Here is a 20,401-nt window from a genome sequence, read left to right as displayed (position 1 = left end):
GTGCCGGGGTCAAGGTGTTTTCCTTACGCTCCAGGAGCCTGGGTCAAACCCCGGGCCCCAATCACTGGCAGGGGTCGTGCTTGAACACAGCCAGGAGTAGCCTGTGTCCCTTCCAAAAGAAAATTTCCATATCCAGGAGGGTTAGGTTTTGAAGAGACGACCACCTCCAGAGGGAGTCGAGCCGAGTTCTGGAACCGTGCCTGGTGGCTTGTAAATGGTTTCTGTGTGTGTGTGTGTGCGCGCGCATGTGTGCGCTGTGTCTGTGTTAAGGCTGCACAGGACTGTCAGACTTGTAAATGGTTTCTGTGTGTGCGTGTGCGTGTGTCCGCTGTGTCTGTGTTAAGGCTGCACAGGACTGTCAGACTTGTAAATGGTTTAAATGGTTTCTGTGTGTGTGTGTGTGTGTGTGTGTGTGTGTGTGTGTGTGTGTGCGCGCGCACTGTGTGTTAAGGCTGCCAAGGACTCTAAGACAATGCCTGCATGTCCACTGTTGAGGAGTCGCTCTGGAAATGGGAGCTGCTCTGTGTTCCCTGAACATTCTAGCCGGAGCAGCCCACTGGCCGCTGACCCTCCCGGGGAGACTGATGGGGGCAGCTGACAGCCCCCCGCCCCCAGCTTCCAGAGGGGGCTCCGTCTTCTGACAGGTGTTTTCTTTCAATTTGCTGTGGACATCGGGCCTCTCGCCAGCTGTGGACACATTGTTCAGTCCAGCCCGCTCGGGCCGTTGACCTTTCTGGGCAAGAGATGGGGAAGTTTGATTCCGTATCAACACGCAGGCCTTGCCCTCTGTCCTGCTCCGCAGAGAGCCCGGGCTGCCAAACACAGCTGGGAACCTTTGTGGGGCTTAGATCTTCCCTCCTCTTAGTAAATTAGATTAGGGTGGTGCTGGAGTCTTCCACAGAGTTATTGTGACCTTGGACTTGCCCCCTGGCTGTTGGTTTGGGAGGGAGAAAGTCTTCTGGTTTCTTCCACCGCTGATGTCTTCCTCAGACGGACTCAAGGAAAGTGTCCGCTCAGCTCTCTCCCCTCCCCCACCCCCCTTGCTTTTGCTTTGCCTGGTGGGTTCGGGCGAAGCAATGAAGCAATGAGGCTTGCTTTCTTCCTAGAAGATATCCATCAAAGTGATTTCAAGAAGTCATTTCTAGAATAACTGATGTTCCCTTGATCTGCTTTTCTCAAGTAACTACTTTATTGCCAAAATATTCTTCTTCTTTATTTATTTTGACTTTTTGGACCACACTCAGCAGTGCTCAGGGGTGACTCCTGGCTCTGTGCTCAGGGCTCACTCCTGGTGCTGCATGGGTGGACCATATGGGATGCCGAGGATCAAACCTGAGTCGACCGTGATTTCCAGCCTTCTTTGCACTAGAGCGGGTCCCCCTTTCCCGACCCTCCCCCCCATATGGCTGCGGCGACTGTGACCTAATCTAGCCACGTGTTTAGTTAGATTATTAGTTTATTATTATTATTATTATTATTATTATTATTATTATTATTATATTATTATTATTAGTTTAGTTCGATTATTAGTTAGGCCATCTCTAACGTCCAGAGAGGAGACTTTGGATCAGGAGACTATGAAATATTGCCCTGGGATCTGCAACAAGAGTCTTAGTCTTGGCTGAATCTGGCTTTTTTTTGTTTCCTTTTTATTTCTTTTTTTCACTGTATCACTGTCTTCCCGTTGCTCATCGATTTGCTCGAGGTGGCGCTAGGAGTAATTCCTGAGTGCAGAGCCAAGAGTAATCCCTGTGCATCGCCGGGTGTGATCCAAAAAGAAAATAAATAAATGTCACTGTCATCCTGTTGCTCATCGATTTGCTTGAGCGGGCACCTCGTCTCCATTGTGAGACTTGTCTTTACTATTTTTGGCATATCGAATATACCACGGGAAGCTTGCCAGGCTCTGCTGTGCAGGCGGGATACTCTCGGTATCTTGCTGGGCTCTCCGAAAGGGGCAGAGGAATCGAACCCGGGTCGGCTGCGTGCAAGGCAAATGCCCTACCCGCTGTGCTATTGCTCCAGCCCCATCAGTGTCTTCATCTTTGATAGAATGTGTTATCAGTTTGTTATCGTGAAAATGCAAATCAAAACCACAATGAGGTACCATCTTACTCTGGGGAGAGGGACTTACATTAGAAAGATTGGGAAGAACAGATCTTACCAATGATACGGAGAAAAATAAACTGGCATGTTGTGGGACTAAAAATTGGTGCTGCCTCTATGGAAACCAGTATGGAGAGCACTTAGAACATAAAAACAGGAAATCCATATAACCCAGCAGTGCCGCTCCTAGGCATTTATCTGAAGGATACTATGAATATGGCTTTTATAAAGAAAAATAATTTTATTTTTTAGATTGAGGGACTAGAGCCATAGTGCAGTGGGTAGGGTGTTTATCTTGCATGTGCTGACCCAGGTTCAATCCCTGGCATCCTATATGGTCCCCCACGCCTGCCAGTAAGCCCTGAGCACTGCTACATGTGGCCCAAACAAGAATAATAAAACCAGAAAGACCCTAGGCATCATGATTTACAAAAGTGTCCGTAACAGAGGCTCAGGTATACCGTGTTCCAGCACCAACCCCAACACCAGTGTTTCCAGGGGTTACTCCTGGTTCTGCACTCAGGAATCACCCCTGACGGTGCTCATAGGACCATATGGGATATTGGGAATCGAGCCCGGGTCGGCCGCGTGCTAGGCAAATGCCCTACCCACTGTGCTATTGCTCCAGCCCCCTAAGCTTGCTGCCTTAACAGGCCCTTTTTCTTTTTTTTTTTTTTTTTTCATTGAACCACTGTGAGATACTTAACAGGCACTTTTTTTAAGTTTAATCAATTTGTCCTGCCTCCCACCCACCCAGGACCTCACACCTGGAGCCAACATGTTGTAAAAGCGTCAGAGGACCTTGATAAACGGTGCTGGGGGACAGGGTCAGTGTGTCACATCATGCACGAAAGTCAGTTCAGAGTGGATGGATGACTTTCATGCTAGACCCCAAGTCTTTGGGAAGGTTCACACCCCCACCGCCCCCGCGATAGAAATCCACTAATAGATGGATTGCATTAAATAAGTTTCTGCACTATAAAACCAAACCTCCTCCCCCCCGAAAAGGCACTGAATGGAAGACTACTGATTGGGAGAAGGTATGCCCACAACATCTGGAAAGGGGGTCATGTTGACTGACTATGAAGAACTCACAAAATGGAATAGCATAAACATTTTAAGAATGGGGAAGGCACTGGAGAGTTAAGAATAGAGGTTAAGGTGTTTGCTTCGCATGTGGCCGACTCCAGCATTGCCAAGCCTTGCCAAGACTGACCAAAACACAAAGCCAGGAATAACCCCTGAGCACTGCTGAGTATGGCAGAAACAAAAGCATCCCCCCAAAAAAAACAAAACAAAACAACAAAACAAAACAAAATCCAAAACACCCAAAGAAAAAGCGAAGGGGAAGGAGATAGAGCTGAACTGACACTTCACCCAGGAAAGTGTAAGCAGGGAACAATGCCTATCCCTTATCTTATCTTTAGGGAAATGCAAATCAGAGTGAGAAATGCGTATGTCAAAAAGTATGATGCTAAGTGTGATATGTGAGTATGATAAGAGTGATAAAATACTTAAAATATGTATAAGTATGTGTCTGAAAGGTCATAAGCCAGTGCTGGAGGGAGTGTGGGAAAAAAGGAGCCTCATTCACCATTCATGAGCTCGGCCAGTTCAGCCTCAGTGGAAACAGGAAGAAGATCTTTAAAAAGGTTAGAAATGGAGCTACTAGATGACCCAGTAGTTCCTAAGTAAGGGCTATAGTGCAGGATTTCATTTTGTTTTGTTTTTGGCCAAACCTAGCTGTGCTCAGGGCTTACTCCTGGCTCTGTGCTCAAGGTTCACTCTTGGCGGGCTCCGGGGACCCTATGGGGTACCTAGGGGTCGATTCCAGCTTGCCACGTGCAGGGTCAGAGCCCTATCTGCTGGACTCATCGCTCCAGCCCTGGAGTACAACTTTTGCCCGCTTGGAGTCCCGGGTTGAGTCCTGACACCACATGGTCCCCTGGCACCTCTGGTTGTGGGCCTACAAACAGGCAACATTAAAACGGCTGGGGAGAAAGTGCCGGAAGTGAGGTGCTTGCCTTACGTGTGGCTGCGTTGCCATCCCCCCATCTGAGTCCTCACCGCTTCATATCAGCCATGTAGCACTGTAGCACTGTCATCCCATTCCGTTCATCGATTTGCTCGAGCGGGCACCAGTAACGTCTCCGTTGTGAGACTTGTTACTGTTTTTGGCATATCGAATACGCCACAGGGAGCTTGCCAGGCTCTGCCGTGCGGGTGGGATATTCTCGGTAGCTTGCCGGGTTCTCCGAGAGGGACGGAGGAATCAAACCTGGGTCAGCCGTGTGCAAGGCAAAAGCTCTACCCGCTGTGCTATCGCTCCAGTCCATCAGCTGTGTAGTGCCAAGAATCACTCTTGCTCATAGAGCCAAGAATAGTCCCTGAGCACTCCTGGGTGTAGCTCCAAATCACCCAAACGCTAATTAAAAAATAAAATACATCTGCCATGCTCCCTGCCTTGGAGTGCTATTTGGAAATACCCAAATGCTGGTGAGTAGATAAAGAAGGTGTGGGGTGACTGCTCAGTGTCAGGAAAGATGAAATCACACCAAATGATACAGTATGGATGGAATTGGAGAGTGTTATGCTGAGCAAAATAAATCAGGAGGGAAAAGAAATACCTCACCCGTGTGGGATAGAAGCATAGCAAGAGAATAGACGAAGCCAAAGAAAGCATTCCTTCTGTAGGATGGAGCTTAATGGTGTGTGTGTGTGTGTAGAATATGATGAGGGTCCAATGGATTGACGTGGAGAGATGTACTGAGGTCTGCGTATGGTGTATTTTCAAGAGGTGAACATACTTTGTTTTGAAGGGGTGAAATTGTTTACGCAATCTTGTAAACCAACATTACTTCACATAAAAAATATGGTCTCAATACATCAGTATGATGTGTAAGAAAGTTCTGGAGTTTTTTTTTAAAAAAAAAACAGTGCAAAGCAGTGTAAGATGCCAGTAGGTGATGGACGTGTATTTGTCCTTGTGCAATTTTAGTTTCTTTTGGCTTTGGCGTTACACCAAGTGGTGCTCAGGGCTTACTCTGTCCTCAGGGGTAACTTCTGGTGGGCTCGGGGGATTATATGGGGTGGGGGATCCAACCAGGCAGGCCTCCTGTAAGACCAGATTCCTGTCTGCTAAACTATTTCTCTGGTGCCTTCATTCTCCTCAGCCCCTGCCCTTTTTTCATGTGTGTGAAGCAAGAGAGATTTATAGAATGAAATTTGCTTTGAAAGACATGGGGGGTGGAGCCAAATGGAGTGATAGTACAGTGAATAGGGAGTTTGTCTTGCACATGGCCAGCCCGGGTTCAATCCCTGGCATCCCCTATGGTCCAAGGAGTAATTTCAGTGTGCAGAGCCAGGAATAACCCCTGAGCATTGCGGGGTGTGACCCAAAAAGATCCATTTCAAAAAAAAAATAAGAAAGAAAAGATCATGGGGGGAGAGAAAGAGAGGAATACCTGTCCCAGAGAACACAGACATCTCTGAACAAAGCAGAAAGATTCATGTCTAAGGAAGAAGCCAGGCTTGAAAGAGCGAGCGCCTTGCGGAGTTGTTTTTGTTTTGGGGTCATACCTGGCAATGCACAGGGGTTACTCCTGGCTCATGCACTCAGGAATTACTCCTGGCAGTGCTCGGGGGACCCTATGGGATGCTGGGAATCGAACCCAGGTCGGCCTCATGCAAGGCAAACGCCCTACCAGCTGTGCTATCGCTCCAGTCCCGCCTTGCGGAGTTTTGATGGGATGGCAGCCCTCCTCGAGGTGACTCTGGCAGGGGGAGGGATTTGCAAAGGCCTCAGGGTTTTCTGGAGGCTGGTGTGAGTGGAGCAGAGGGCAGTGGAGGGGGAGCTCGAAGGGGGTCAGGGTTCGGAGCTTGTGTTCTGCACGAGACCGTCTGCCGGGCTGGGAGTGGAGGGCTGGGAAAGGACTCTGGGATGCTCCTGAGAGGGGAAACTGGGAAATTGAGACTCCCAGGGAAGGACCCTGAGGTCAGGGGCTCTGACTCTGGCCCATGATGGGACAGGCTCGAGTGCTTCTCATTGGCTGCCCGTCTGCCTGTATCATGCAACCCATGAGCGATGCTAGAAATATCTCTATGACCCTTGGCAGAAAAATAATTCCTCACCCCTGGTTTAGATGGCGTTATTATCCTTTTGGTTGACTGATGTGCAAAAGACCTTAACAGCAATTTAAAAATTTTTTTAAAAAATTTTTTAGGCGCATATGCTGCCTGAGCCCATGTGCTGCTTGTGCCAACGTGGCCGAGTACATGTGGTGCCTGAGCACATGTGTTGGCCGCATCTCCCTCCTTGATGTGTACTTTCATGCTTTCGTGTCCAGTGCTAGGATGTGTGTAGAGCTCTCTCCTCCACCCTTAGAGAAGCCCGCATTCTCTCTTGAGTGCATTATTCTTACTATTCTCTCTCCCACTTATCCCTTCCTCCTTCCCTCAGAAACCTCTAAATAAATAAAATCTGTTTACTTCAAAAAGTTTTTTTTTTATTTTTCTGGGGTCACGCCAGCAATGCACAGGGGTTTCTCCTGGTTCATGCACTCAGGAATTACTCCTGGCGGTGCTTGGGAGACCATATGGGATGCTGGGAATTGAACCCAGGTCGGCTGCGTGCAAGGCAAACGCCCTACCTGCTGTGCTATCGCTCCGGTCCCCCAATAGCAATTTGGATTAAATTTTTAAAAATTGTATGTTAGGGTTCACAGTGATGTTGATGTTGGTGGTCTCCATATACAGTTACCTCTACTACTAAAGAGCCCCAACCCCCTACCCAGGTCCCCATGTCCCCACCTGTCCCCCTACTCCCCTCTAACCTGGTGTTCTCAGTGTGTTCCCAGCACTCAGACTTGGCAGTCAATTGATCTTATGTGCACACAATTTGGACTTTTTTTTATTATTATTTGATTTTTCGGTCACATCCAGCAATCTACATGGGTTACTTCTGGCTCTGCTCTCAGGAATTACTCCTGGCAGTGCACAGGGGACCACAGGGGATGCTGGGGATCGAACCCAGGTCGACCGCGTGCAAGGCAAACACCCTACTCACTGTACTATTGTCCCAGCCCCACAACTTGGATTTTTGTAGCATCCAGGGATCAGCCCCGGGAGAGGGTGGCTGTGACGGCAGCCTCAGGGTCTGAGCGTGGCGAGCTGACCCACAGCTCGCCACGCTGTGGGTCAGGTGCCTCCGTCTTGGCTCTGTGGAGATGCGTCAGTTGGGTTTGAAGAGTGACTCCGCACTTCTCTGCCCTGAGTCAGTGGCTGATCGCCTGCCCACTCCCGTTGCCATGGCAGCCCGGGGCCATCCTGGTCTCTTCCCTGCTGGCACCGCTTGCTCAGCCCCGGCCTCTCTCTGCTGGTTTGCTCGTCAGCTGAGAGCCGAGAGCCTTTGTGGATGTGAATGTCAAGAACTTCCTGTTCAGTAAGATACAAAGAGCCGGAGACGGCGAGGAGATGGAACAGCTGGTGTGTCGTCTTAGGTAACGTCCCAGAGAAAGGCTGCCATTGGCTCAGGCCGAGACGCCAGGCAGCAGCAGAATGGCAGGAGAAAGCCAGTTTTGTTTGGTTTTGTCTTTTGGGGTGACACACTGTGTACCCAGGGTGAGGGGCCAACTCCTGGCTTGCTCAAGGGACCACGCAGTGCCAGGGATTGAACTCCGGGCATCCCACATGCAAAGCATGCCCTCCGGCCCTTCGAGCCACCCCGGGCCTGGAAAGTGATATCTGGATGCTTCATGTTTGAGCTGTTTGTGCAAGGTACATAATGGCTCATCTCTGAGATACGCAGATCTAAGGGGTATCATTTTGGATACTGTTCTTCATAAATTATTCCATTAAATATATTCCAATGCCACTAATATCCTATAGGAAGAACTTTAAGCCATAACGTAGCCCAGTCTCTTTAGAATCCTTCTGTACATTCCTACGTAGGCATTTCCTTTTTATTTTTTGTTTCGTGGTGCCCTATCCTGTGGTGCTCGAGGTTTACTCGGGCAATCAGGGATCACTCCCGGTGGGGCTTGGAAGACCATATGGGGTTCTGGGGATCGAACCCGGATCGGCCGCAAGCAAGAACAACACTTTACTTACTGCTCTGTTTCGATGTCCCCAGACGTTTCCTTTTTTCTGTTTGTAATGACTAGTCCTAGTTTTCTGTTGTCTTTTCATGGTGCCGGGAATCAAACCCAGGGCCTCTGATGTGCAGAGCAAGCATCTACCCCTGAACCGTGTATGTCCCTGGCCCAAGCCCGAAGCCAAGGGGTTATGGATAATGTGATTGATAATGCCTTGCCCCGTGCCAACGATCGGGTTAGGGTAAACTGTTATGCTTTCCTTCTTTGGGTATTTATTGTCTTCCCAAATGAATAGTTTTTTTTTTTTTTTTTTTTTTTTGGGTCACACGCAGCGATGCACTGGGGTTACTCCTGGCTTTGCACTCAGGAATTACTCTTGGCAGTGCTCAGGAGACCATATAGGATGCCGGGGATCGAACCTGGGTCAGCCACGTGCAAGGCAAACTCCCTCCCCGCTGTACTATCACTTCAGCCCACTTGTTTCACTTTTATTTTACATTATTGTTATTTATTTTTTTTTTTGTTTTGGGCCCATACCCAGGAGTGTTCAGGGTTTATTCCTGGCTCAGTGCTCTGGGATTAAACCTGGGTCTGCACCGTACCCTCTGTTCTATGGCTCTGGCCCCTAGGGGAGCCAGCTCTTGAGGGCGAGGCAGGCGGGAGAGGCTACTTAAATTCAGGGTGAAGCGGGGTGAATGCTTCTTGAACTTGTCCCCCAGTAATTTCATTCTGTCTGATGTTTTTACGAAAATGTAATTGACCTGTCAAGAACATGCTTCTTAAGGATTCATTAGCAGTTCCCTGGAGCACAGACAACTCCCTCTTTATTCTGAAAAAAAAAAAAAAATCCCGATCTGTTCTATTATAACCAACTCCAAATTCGACATGTAAAAAATCGGGGGCCCGGGAGACAGCTCTGTGGTTCGGGGGCCAGGCGGTGCAGGCAGGAAGCCTTGCACGCCCCTGAGCGCAGAGCCCGGAATCCACCTTGAGCCCCTCGGCTGTATCCTGAGCTCCCCTTCCCCCTGCCAGATTATTTTAAAGTAAGATGTGAAGCATTCTCTCACGAAAAAAAGTGAATTTCCATCTTCCTATAACCATGGCCGTGCACTGGTGATGCCGGCTTGCTTTCACAGCTGTGCCCGCGAGGCACCACCTGCTTCCGGTAAGGTTTGGAAAAACAAAGAGGGGTGATTGTTTGTCTGACCCCACAGTCTCTCTCCGAGGCCGGGGACCTTGTCTCTTTCGGTCTGTGCGGAGAGTGTTTGCGCTTCGTCCTCTCCTTAGCTCCGCTAAGCGCACTGCGGTGCTCAGGGGTGCGCCTGGCTCTGCACTCAGGAACGGCTCCTGATGGGCCCAGACACCCTCTCCTGGAGCACCCTTTCCTCGTCATCACAAGCTGGGGGCTCCGGGGAGGGCGGGGATGGAATTCCGTGGTGGCGTTGGGCACGAGGGACTTGAGCTCCATTGCCAGCACCACTCCCCAGAAGGGAAAGAGTGTTGGGAGTTTGCACCCGCCTCCTGCCAGACCCCAACTTTGCTTTTTCACTCTGATTTTTCTCCTGTGCATCATGAACTTTTTCTCGTACTTTTCTCCCTTTCTCTCTTTATTTATTTATTTTGTTTTTGGGTCACACCCGGCGATGGACAGGGGTCACTCCTGGCTCTTCACTCAGGAATTACCCCTGGCAGTGCTCAGGGGACCATATGGAATGCTGGGAATTGAACCCGGGTCGGCCACATGCAAGGCAAACGCCCTACCCACTGCGCTATCGCTCCAGTCCCAGTGCGATTTAATTTTTTAAATAAATATATATATATATATATATATTTTGCTTTTTTGGGTCACACCTGGCAATGCACAGGGGTCACTTCTGGCTCTGCACTTAGGAATTTCTCCTGGCGGTGCTCAGGGGACCATATGGGATACTGGGAATCAAACCCATGTTGGCTGCGTGCAAGGCAAACGCCCTACCCGCTGTGTTATTGCTCCAGCCCCCTCTTTCTTTCTCTTTTGTGGTTTTTACTTTGGGTGATGCTCAGGGGTTACCCCTGGCGGAGGTTGGGGAAGACCTATAGGATGCTGGGAATTGAACCCAGGTTAGCCTTGGGCAGGGCATACACCCTCCCCGCTGTACTGTCGCTCGGACCCTCCTGTTGTCCATTTGATCTCCCTGGGTTGCTGTGATAATTTGTTGTTTGCCCCCTGAGGCTTCTTCGGGGGCCAAGTGTGAGCGCCCACCGCTGCCTCGAGGGAACCCGGGATTTAGAAAATAGCTCGAGAAGCGTCTGCCCCAGTCTTCTGTGCCCGGCAAAGGCAAACGTGTGGGGAGAGAGTGGACAGGGCTCGGGGGCGGCTGGTGAGTGTCTCTCCTGTCTCTTTCTCAGAAGTCGGTGACATGGCCAAGCAGTACACAGAGAAGGGGCTCCTGGTTCCAGACCACGTGATCACACGCCTCATGATGCTGGAGCTGGAGAACCGGCGCGGCGAGCACTGGCTGCTGGACGGTGAGTGCGGCTGGCATAGTCCCAGTGGCTTCATTGAGATCGCCCGATGCCATTTCTGCCAGGCTCTTGGGCAGGGGCGGGGGTCACTCACTGCGGTGCTCAGGAGTACTCCTGGCTCTGCACTCAGGAATGACTCCTGATGGGCTCGGAGGACCATACAGGACGCTGCGGGTAGAACCCGGGTGGGCAGACAGGCAGACATCTCACCCTCCGTGCTATCGCTCCGGCCCCCCTTGGGCATTTCTCTAGGTGGGTTTTGAATTTGGCAGCACAGGAGAAGCCCACCATAACGACTCTGCAGCAACCACTGGAATGACTCTTGGGGCTGTTCCTTTCTCCTGGTCACAATGCCGAGAGCTTTGGGCCTTAGCAGATGGCACGGAAATTCCCACCACGCCCTGTGTGTTGACACACTAAGTCACTATAAGCCTCACAGCAGGAGTCCTTGGGTTCCTAAGATTACGAGAGATGGGGGGAAGTATATTTTTACAGATATATATGTATATACATAAGCACACCAGGCTCAACCTTTATAACCATCTCTTATAGAAAGACTGAATGCCCCTGGTTGAAATACAACAATCTTCACACACTTCCCTCTCGGGAAAGTGTTTTGGATCATTGTTAGCGGTTTATTCATAACAAGCAATACGAAATCAACCATTTCGGTTCTGCTTTGGGGCAGGGGTTCGGGTGCGGGATGGAAACATCCGAAATATGATGGTGGGAAGGTGTAATGGTGGTGGGATTGGGGTCCGAATGTTAAACGTAATCAAATATTGTGAACTACTTGATAAAAGTTAAAAACAAAAACAAAACATGAGAAATCGCATCACTGTGCTTTTCACCAGCTTGATTTGCTGACATTGAAAATCTAAACAGCTCTTCTTGAGATTGTAGGGAATTGGTTGAGGTGTATGCAAGCACCCCTAACCACTGTACCATTGATTGCCCCGGCCCTGAGTAACCTGTTTTGAATTGGATGGTTTATTGTACAATCAGGATTATAGTTTCGGGGTATATGGTACCAGGGATTAGCCCAGCTTCTTTTTTTTTTTTTTTTAATTAGTTTATTTTTAATTAGAGAGTCATCGTGAGGGTACAGTTACAGATCCATACATCTTTATGCTCATGCTTCCCCTAGCCCAGCTTCTTATCCATGTGGGTCTCTATGTCTATGTGATCTATTTCCCAATGCGCCCCCAGTCCTATGAGACTGGGGGACAGGGGCAAAGCTGAGTGCAGGCTTTGGGGGTGGGAGGCCCGGGTTCAGCCCTGAGCACTATCAGGAGTGAGCCCCAAGCACCACTTTTCCTACTCAGAATTTTTAATGTCTCACCTGACACCTTTATTTCCCTTTGGGTTTTGGGCCACACCTGGCAGTGCTCAGAGCTTCCTCCTGGCTCTAAATTCAGGAATCACTCCCTGCAGTGCTCACCCAGGGGGACCATATGGGATGCTGGGGATTGAACCTGGGTCCGCCGCCCGGGCGAGGCTGATGCCCTAGCTGCTGGACTGTTACTCAGCGCCCATCTGGCAGCTTTAAAGGATAGGCAGTTCCCGACTTGTCTGAGGCTAGCAAATGCCAGGGTCGCTTGTTTCAACTTCCTGGCTCCGGTTTCCCAGAGAAACATGAGAAATAGTACATTATGTAAGCTTAAAGAAAAAATCATTTTGCAGTGGAAAACAAAGTTTCTTACAGGCCGGTTTCATTCCCTATACTTTGTGGTCCTACAGAGCTGTAAATTGTTCTGTAAATTTTTCAGCGTGTTTTTGTTTCAGTGGGCCCCGAGAAGCTTACTCGTCAGGAATGAGGCAAATGGTCCCCACCTGGGGGTTTTGGGGTCTACTCCAAGTATGATGCTCGGGGTTGCTTCTGGCAGTGTTTAGGCAACTCTGGGGTGATCAGATGAAACCCGGCAGTCCTCCACACAAATCCTGAATGTTAGTTCTTTTGAACTGTTTCCCCAGCCCCCACATATTTTAGCCCTGAGCACTACCAGGAGTATCACTGTGTCACTGTCATCCTGTTGCTCATCGATTTGCTCGAGTAGGCACCAATAATGTCTCCATTGTGAGACTTGTTAGTGTGTTTGGCATATCCAATACACCATGGGTAGCTTGCCAGGCTCTGCCGTGTGGGCAGGGTACTTTTGGTAGGTTGCCGGGCTCTCCGTGAGGGGCAAAGGAATCGAACCCGGGTCAGCCACATGTAAGGCGCACACCCTACCCGCTGTGATGTGGCTCCAGTCCATGCTCCTGGGCATTGGTCATACTTACTTGACTCAGGCCTCAGTTGTTCCTAACACCCCAATAGGGAGGTCCCACAAGTGGGTAAGTGGAAAAGATACCCCAAATGGGACAATCTAGAAAGCATAAATGTATGGTCTGATATAAGCTGTTATGACTTAAGCCACAGGACCCTTTACCTGTCCTATCCCTCAGGCCCCTAGAGCTCACACTCTGCGTGGGGTGACCCCCACAGCAGCATATGGAAGGAAGAGGTGCACCCACAGGCAGAGGGGCACCTTCTCCTTTTCTTTGTGGGTAACTACCCCCTCCCCCCGATCCCCCTAATAACTTACCGCTGTACCTATGCCTGACGTAACTAACCCCTGTATTTATCCCCTGTTCTGGAGCGATAGCACAGCGGTAGGGCATTTGCCTTGCATGCGGTCGACCAGGGTTTGATTCCTTTGTCCCTCTCGGAGAGCTCGGCAAGCTACCGAGAGTATCCCGCCTGCACGGCAGAGCCTGGCAAGCTCCCCATGGCGTATTCAATATGCCAAAATCAGTAACAACAAGTCTCGCAATGGAGACGTTACTGGTGCCCACCAGAGCAAATCGATGAGCTACGGGATTGACAGTGCTGCAGTGCTAGAGTACTGCCCAGGAGTAGGTAGGTATATTTCAGAGTCAATCAACTGCCAAATATTAGGAACACAGCATTAACAGTCTTTCTGTGTTTAACTGAAGAACATTGCTCTAGAGTAAAATATATAGGAGAAATAGAAAAGCAGGTCCAAAAATGCAGTACTTCAAATACAAATCACTACAAAGTCCAGAATTACCAGAAAGTTTTGGCTTATAAGTAAGTAAGACTGACTTGGGTTGCTGTGACAGTGAGAGGTAAAACACAAAGGAAAGGTTAAAGATAAAATGCAACTAAATTAGGGTTGCTAGCAAGAGCACAGTCAACTTCTCTGGGAAGAGGAAAAGGGGCAATTCACTGATGAAGTCTAAAAAAACTCATAGGGTTAATATCCATCACTGTACTGTCGCTCTGGCCCTCTTGTGTTCTTTTTCTTCTTTTTCCTTTGGTTTTGGGCCATACCTGGCTTAATTCTGCACTCAGGGATCACTTGGTAGTGCTTGGGGACCCATAGATGCCAGGGATTGAATCCGGATCAGCCAGGCGCAAGGCAAGCACCTACCTGCTGTATTATTGCTCTGCTCCCACCCCCCTTTTTTTTTATTTTTTATGTTTGCTTTTTGGGTCACACCCGGCGGTGCACAGGGGTTACTCCTGGTTCTACACTCAGGAATTACTCCTGGCAGTGCTCAGGGGACCATATGGGATGCTGGGATTTGAACCTGGGTCGGCTGCGTGCAAGACTAACACCCTACCCGCTGTGCTATCCTCTAGGACTCCCCCCACCTCTTCACCCTTTTGAAAAAAAGTTTTATTTTATTTTGACTTTTAGGCTCTATCTCTCAGTGCTGGGGAGGGCTGCTGAGTTTGGGGTGTTGCCTAGCATTGCTCAGGGGACCCTAAGGTGCAGGGGATTGAACCTGAGTCTTATACTACCCAGCCACAGCCGGGCGCTTTTCTTCTTAGGAAAATATTATCTGTGTCTTCTGAATTTCTCTCGGCTCCTGCTAAGTTCCACACGGTTTTCAGGGAACAGTATAATTTTTCTACATATACCCCACAAGCAGTTCCAAAAAAAAGAAATGCCCCCCTGCACCTCCTAGGTGGGCTTTTTGCATACACTGGCTGTGACTGGAGCTTCACTCTGCCTCTTCGTAGCAGGATTTGCCTTCCTTTGAGTTGTGGTAGGGAGCACTGGAGAGTCAGCTCAGCAGGAGACCACTGGCCTCACCTTTGTGAAGCCCAGTCCAGCAAGAGAGAAGGGCCAGGGGGCTGGGTCAAGAAAAAGGAACAGGGGGGCTGGAGCGATAGCACAGCAGGTAGGGCGTTTGCCTTGCACGTAGCTGACCTGGGTTTGATTCCCAGCATCCCATATGGTCTCCTGAGCACTGCCAGGATTAATTCCTGAGTGCAGAGCCAGGAGTCACCCCTGTGCAGAGCCAGGTGTGACCCCAAAGGAAAAAAAAAGAAGCAACTAGAGTAAAGAAATGCAAGGCCAGTAAATGGGTGAATGGGTGACTGTAGCCAGCTTGCTGTTTCATTGGTCTGTTTGATTTTGGACCCCACCTGGCCATGCCCAGGGGGCTACTCCCAGCTCTCCGCCCCAGGGCTGCTTCTGATGGTGCTCAGAGGACCCCGCAGTGCTGGGGATCAAACCCAGCCCCGATCAAACGCCCCGCTCAGACCTTCTGCCTGCAGTGCATAAGCCGTGCATTTATTTTGGTAAGGACCTTAATTTTGTTTGTTTTTCTTTTTTAGTTTATTGGCCAGCAATGCTCAGGGGTAACCTGTTTCTGCACTCAGGAATTATTCCTGGAGGTTCTCTGGGGACCCTGTGGGACGCCAGGAATCGAACCCGGGTCAACCCTGTGCAAGGGAAGCGTCCTCCCCGCTGTACTGTCCCCCCTAGCCCCTACGGGCTACTTAAGTAGTTTTGTTTTTCTTATTGACTTGATGTGCAAGCCCAAAAAACCAAGTGAATATAGTTGTTGTTTTTTATTTTTTATTTTTGGTGGTGGTGGTGGGGGGGTGATGCCTGCATATAGTGTTTAAAAATAACTTTAGAAATATTTCGCCAGGCCAAGTTGAAAGGCCCGTTCAGTGTGGGAGGGCCTTGCGGAGCGTCTCGGCGCCCTGCCGCGGCCGGGCCTTCTGTCTCGGGGGTGAATGAGCTCTTTGACATCACTGGCCTGTTTTCAGTCAAGTGCGTCAGTCTCCGAACTGATTTCGTTTGTATGTGCCTCTTTGAACGCCCATCTGGTCACTCTTTCAGAGCCTCGTTCTCTTTAAAGCGCTGGAGCAGATCCACTTGGCAAAGAGAGAGGGGTGCCTGCAGCAAATTAGACGGGAACGTTACGTCGCGGCCCACCAGGCGTGGGGAGCCACAACTGGGAGGCAGAAGGCCCAGCTCGCTTCTGACAGCCCGGTCAGAGTGCAGGCAGTAATGTTCGTCATGGATACCATAGAGCAAATTATTTTGTGCCTGCTAAGGGGACATGCCGGGGGTGGGCGGGGACATTGGTGGAGTGAATGTCACTCTGGGGGGGATTGGTGTTGGAACACTGAATGCCTGAAACGACTGTATTATGAATAATTTTCTAAGTCATGGTATTTTTGTTGTTGTTGTTGCTGGTTTTTTTTTTTTTTTGGATTTTGGGTCACACCCAGCAATGCACAGGGGTTACTCCTGGCTCATGCACTCAGGAATTCCTCCTGGCAGTGCTCAGGGGACCATATGGGAGATGCTGATGCTGGGGATCGAACCCGGGTCGGCCACGTGCAAGGCAAACGCCCTACCCGCTGTGCTATCGCTCCAGCCCCAGTCATGGCATTTTTAAATAAAGTTTTGACTGTTAAAAAAAAAGGAAGGAGGACCGGAGCAATAGCATTGCACCCCTGTGCATTGCCGGGTGTGACCCAAAAAGCAAGGAAAAAAAAAAAAAGAAAGAAAGAGAGAAAGGAGAGGGGGCTTGATAGCGTAGTTTTGCCCCTGGCTCTGCTCCCTTCTCCTGGGCCTGTGCTCTGCACAAGCCAAGCCTGGTGCGTGCATGCGAGGTGGTGGAGCTGGGAAGGTCAGGACGGGAGTTCTGATGACGGGCTGACTCATCCTCCCGGTCCATATGGCTCTCGGGCAGCGTCATGCAGATGGTGGGTGGAAATCGTGCTGGCGATGTGAGCCAAGGAACCCCAAGGAGGCGGGGGGCCGTGACTGAAGGCCTGAGCCGAAGTGGGGTGTGAAATCCAGGAAAGCTCTCAGGGTGCCCTCTTGGCTCTGTGCTCCGGGATCACCCCTGCCTGCCTGCTCAGGGCATAAAAACCCGGGTCAGCCGTGTGTCAGCCAAGTGCCACCCACTGTACTCTCTGGTCCCTCGTAGCTTCTGAATCACACCTTGTGGGAGCGCCAGGCCCGGTGGCTGGTTCCAAAGAGGGAGTGCGTGTGGGGACCCCAGGGTCTGGTTCCTGTCGCTGCGGGGTCTTCCCCGAGCACTGCTGGACATGCACCCTGGCCCCCTTTGCCTTGGTACTGAAGATTTGTTTTTCTTCTGCTGTCTGTGACTATAGAGTATATTTCAAGAATAAAATATAGAATGGGGTAGCTTGAGGAAGAGCACAGTGGGTAGGGTGTTTGCCTTGCACACGGCCGACCCGGGTTCAATTACCAGCATCCCATATGGTCCCCTGAGCACTGCCAGGAGTAATTCCTGAGTGCAGAGCCAAGAATTACCCCTGTGCATCCCCGGGTGTGACCCCAAAAAGGTGGGGGGAAATATATATATATATATATATATATATATATATATATATATATATATATATATATATATATAGACAGATAGATAGATAGATAGATAGAATGGGTTTGTCAGACTAGAGAGGTAGTAGAGTAGGTAGAGTTCTTGCCTTGCACACGGTCAACCCAGGTCAGTCCATAGCACCCCACAGGGTCCCCTGATCCCTCCAGGAGGGATCCCTGAGTGCAGAGGCAGAAGTAACCCCAGGCCAGAAGTACTGCCAGGGATGGAGTGGCATGTGCTGCCCACCCAGAAATAAGTTTATTTGGAGAACCATTTTTCTGCCAAGGGCAATCTGGATATTTATAACGTCACGGGCATTGCATGAGAAGCTTCTGTGCCTGTCGTATCAGGGGCCAGGGCCAGCTCCTGTGGCCTCTGGAACCCTCTATGCCCCCCCCCCCCCCCCAGTCTTGATTTAGACATTCTGAAGACATGCTCTTCTGGGGAAGATCATCTTGGGCCAGAGGAAAGTATATTGGACGCCGTGCTTGCTTGGCACGTGGCTGGCCCGGGTTCCATCCCTGACACCATACATGGTTCCCTGAGCCTCACCAGGGGTGATCCCTGAGTGCAAAGCCTGGTGCAAGCCCCAAGCACCAGCAGGGGTGCCCCTCCTCACCCCCCATAACTCCCATCCACTCCTGGGTGTCTGTGTCTCTTCGTGTATGTAGAGGGTACTAGTGATCATTGGTCTCCAGTGGCTTCATCCTGAAAAGTATCAGCCCCGCAGTGTTTGCATCTTAGATCTTTGTTTGATCACGGAGGATTCCACTCAATGTTCCCTGGGGTGGAAGGTGGGAAGCAGGGGAGTGATTCCTACGGAACAGAGAGCGAGGACCAGGGACGCAATGGAGGGCTGGAGCACAGGTGCTTGCCGGAGAGAGTCTGTGGTTCCGTCCCCCGTGGTACCTGCCCAAGGCTGGCCTGTGGTAAGATTTGTTTTCTCTGTGTCAAGACTTTTTTTTTCTTTTTGGGTCACACTCAGCGATGCACAGGGGTTACTCCTGGCTCTGCACTCAGGAATGACTCCTGCCGGTGCTCAGGGGACCACATGGGGTGCCGGGGATTGAACCCGGGTCGGCTGCGTGCAAGGCAAACGCCCCACCCACTGTGCTATCACTCCGGCCCCAAGAGACTTTTTTTGCTTTTTGGGTCACACCTGGCAATGCACAGGGGTTATTCCTGGCTCTGCACTCAGGAATTACCCCTGGCAGTGCTCAGGGGACCATATGGGATGCTGGGGATTGAACCCGGGTCGGCCGTGTGCAAGGCAAACCCGCTGTGCTCTCACTCCAGTCCCCCAAGAGACTCTTATTTAAGGATTTCATTTATTTGGGTCGAAGTCCTTAAATGGATATTTTTTGTTGTCGTTCTTTTTCTTCGTGGGATTATTATCACTATTATTATTAGATTTGGTGTTTTCATAAAGTAGAGTTTAATACTGTGTGTTCCTAATTTTGGAGGAACTGAATATTGGTTGCATTGGTATGACTGAAAAATGACTTTTTTTCCCATATAACTGGAGAGTCCTTTCAGTCTTTTCTGAGTTGGTGCATCTTTGCATTCTAAAATAGACTTGATTTTTCAGTTTCATCATCTCCTTGGAAAAGGCAAGTATAAATCCTGAGGCCTGTGATAGATGACACTCTGCTACATGATTGCTAAGTGTTTGAATGTTTTTAAGTGGATGGGTATGTGTGGACATATTTCCACCCGACTAGTATGTGGGGAGAGAGCATAAGGCTGGTGGGGGTGTCGGAAGGTGGCCCTGAGAAATTTGGTCTGTGTCTACTTTCACTGAGGCCAGGGAACAGTGTTTTGACAACAGAATTGTCGAGGCCGGGTCCAGAGGCTAAAACCACCCCTCAGAGGCGATAGATGATGACTGATGATGTCATTTCATTGATGGCTGACTTAACCTAGCGTACGCCCAACTTCTGTTACACTTTATCCAAAGTACATAGTCTGTTTAGACTTTATATATAGCTGTGGATGGCACCGAAGCTGCGGTAACTCATAGGTTGATTGTCTTGAGCGATTATGTCCATTTGTTCTGGTTCCAAGAAGTCTGGGTCTGTGCTGGAACTGCTCAGAACCATACTGGAGTGGGCAGGACATGCCCCAGGGGCCCCCTGTTGGCAGGTAGTGATGATTCATTCAGCCTCCTCATGGCAGGTAATGTTGGCTTTGACTTTTTTTTTTTTTTTTGCTTTTTGGGTCACACCCGGCGATGCACAGGGCTTACTCCTGGCTCATGCACTCAGGAATCACTCGTGGTGGTGCTCAGGGGACCATATGGGATGCTGGGAATCGAACCCGGGTCGACCGCGTGCAAGGCAAACGCCCTACTCGCTGTGCTATCGCTTCAGCCCCATGGCTTTGACTTTTGTGATTCAAATCTGATACAAGTTCTGATTTGGGCCACAGCTGGCTGTGTTCAGGGTCTCCTCCAGGCTCTGTTAAGTGATGACTCTTGGCAATGCTTGAGGGACCATATGGAATGCCGGGGATCGAACCTAGATCAGCCATGAGCAAAGAATGCACCTTACCAGCTGTACTTTCTCTCCAGTCCCACAAAGCCTGGTTTTATTTATTTATTTATTTATTTATTTATTTGTTTGTTTGTTTTATTTATTTTCCCTCTCGGCGAGCCCGGCAAGCTACCGAGAGTATCCCGTGCACATGACAGAGCCTGGCAAGCTACCTGTGGCGTTTTCAATATGCCAAAAACAGTAACAAGTCTTACAGTGGAGACATTACTGCTGCCCGCTCGAGCAAATCGATGAGCAACTGGTTGACAGTGACAGTGACATTTATTTATTTCCTTTTTGGTCACTGCTGGTCTTGCACCTGGCTCTGCACTCAGGAATTTCTCCTGGTGGTGCTCAGGGGACCATATGGGATGCTGGGAACCGAACCCGGGCTGGCCTCGTGCAAGGCAAACGCCCTACCCGCTGTGCTATCGCTCCAGCCCCAGAACCTGGTTTTTAGTATCTAACTTTTCCTGAAATTGTCCTGAGGGTCAGTAT

General features: G+C 49.9%; 1 protein-coding gene across 2 annotated transcripts in view; it reads left to right on the top strand.

Annotated features, from left to right (window-relative positions):
• The window catches only part of AK4 (adenylate kinase 4), a 70,497-nt gene that overhangs the window by 36,234 nt on the left and 13,862 nt on the right, over nucleotides 1–20,401 (top strand). For both annotated transcript variants that reach the window (XM_055140072.1, XM_055140071.1), the window contains exon 3: nucleotides 10,587–10,706. In XM_055140072.1, the coding sequence (XP_054996047.1) occupies nucleotides 10,587–10,706 (120 nt within the window). The remainder of the gene's footprint in view (nucleotides 1–10,586; nucleotides 10,707–20,401) is intronic.

Source organism: Sorex araneus, chromosome 5 (genome assembly GCF_027595985.1).
Source record: "Sorex araneus isolate mSorAra2 chromosome 5, mSorAra2.pri, whole genome shotgun sequence".
In the NCBI taxonomy this organism is placed as follows: domain Eukaryota; kingdom Metazoa; phylum Chordata; class Mammalia; order Eulipotyphla; family Soricidae; genus Sorex; species Sorex araneus.
Note: the sequence above shows the minus strand (reverse complement) of the source record. Positions and strands in the feature narration are given on the sequence as shown.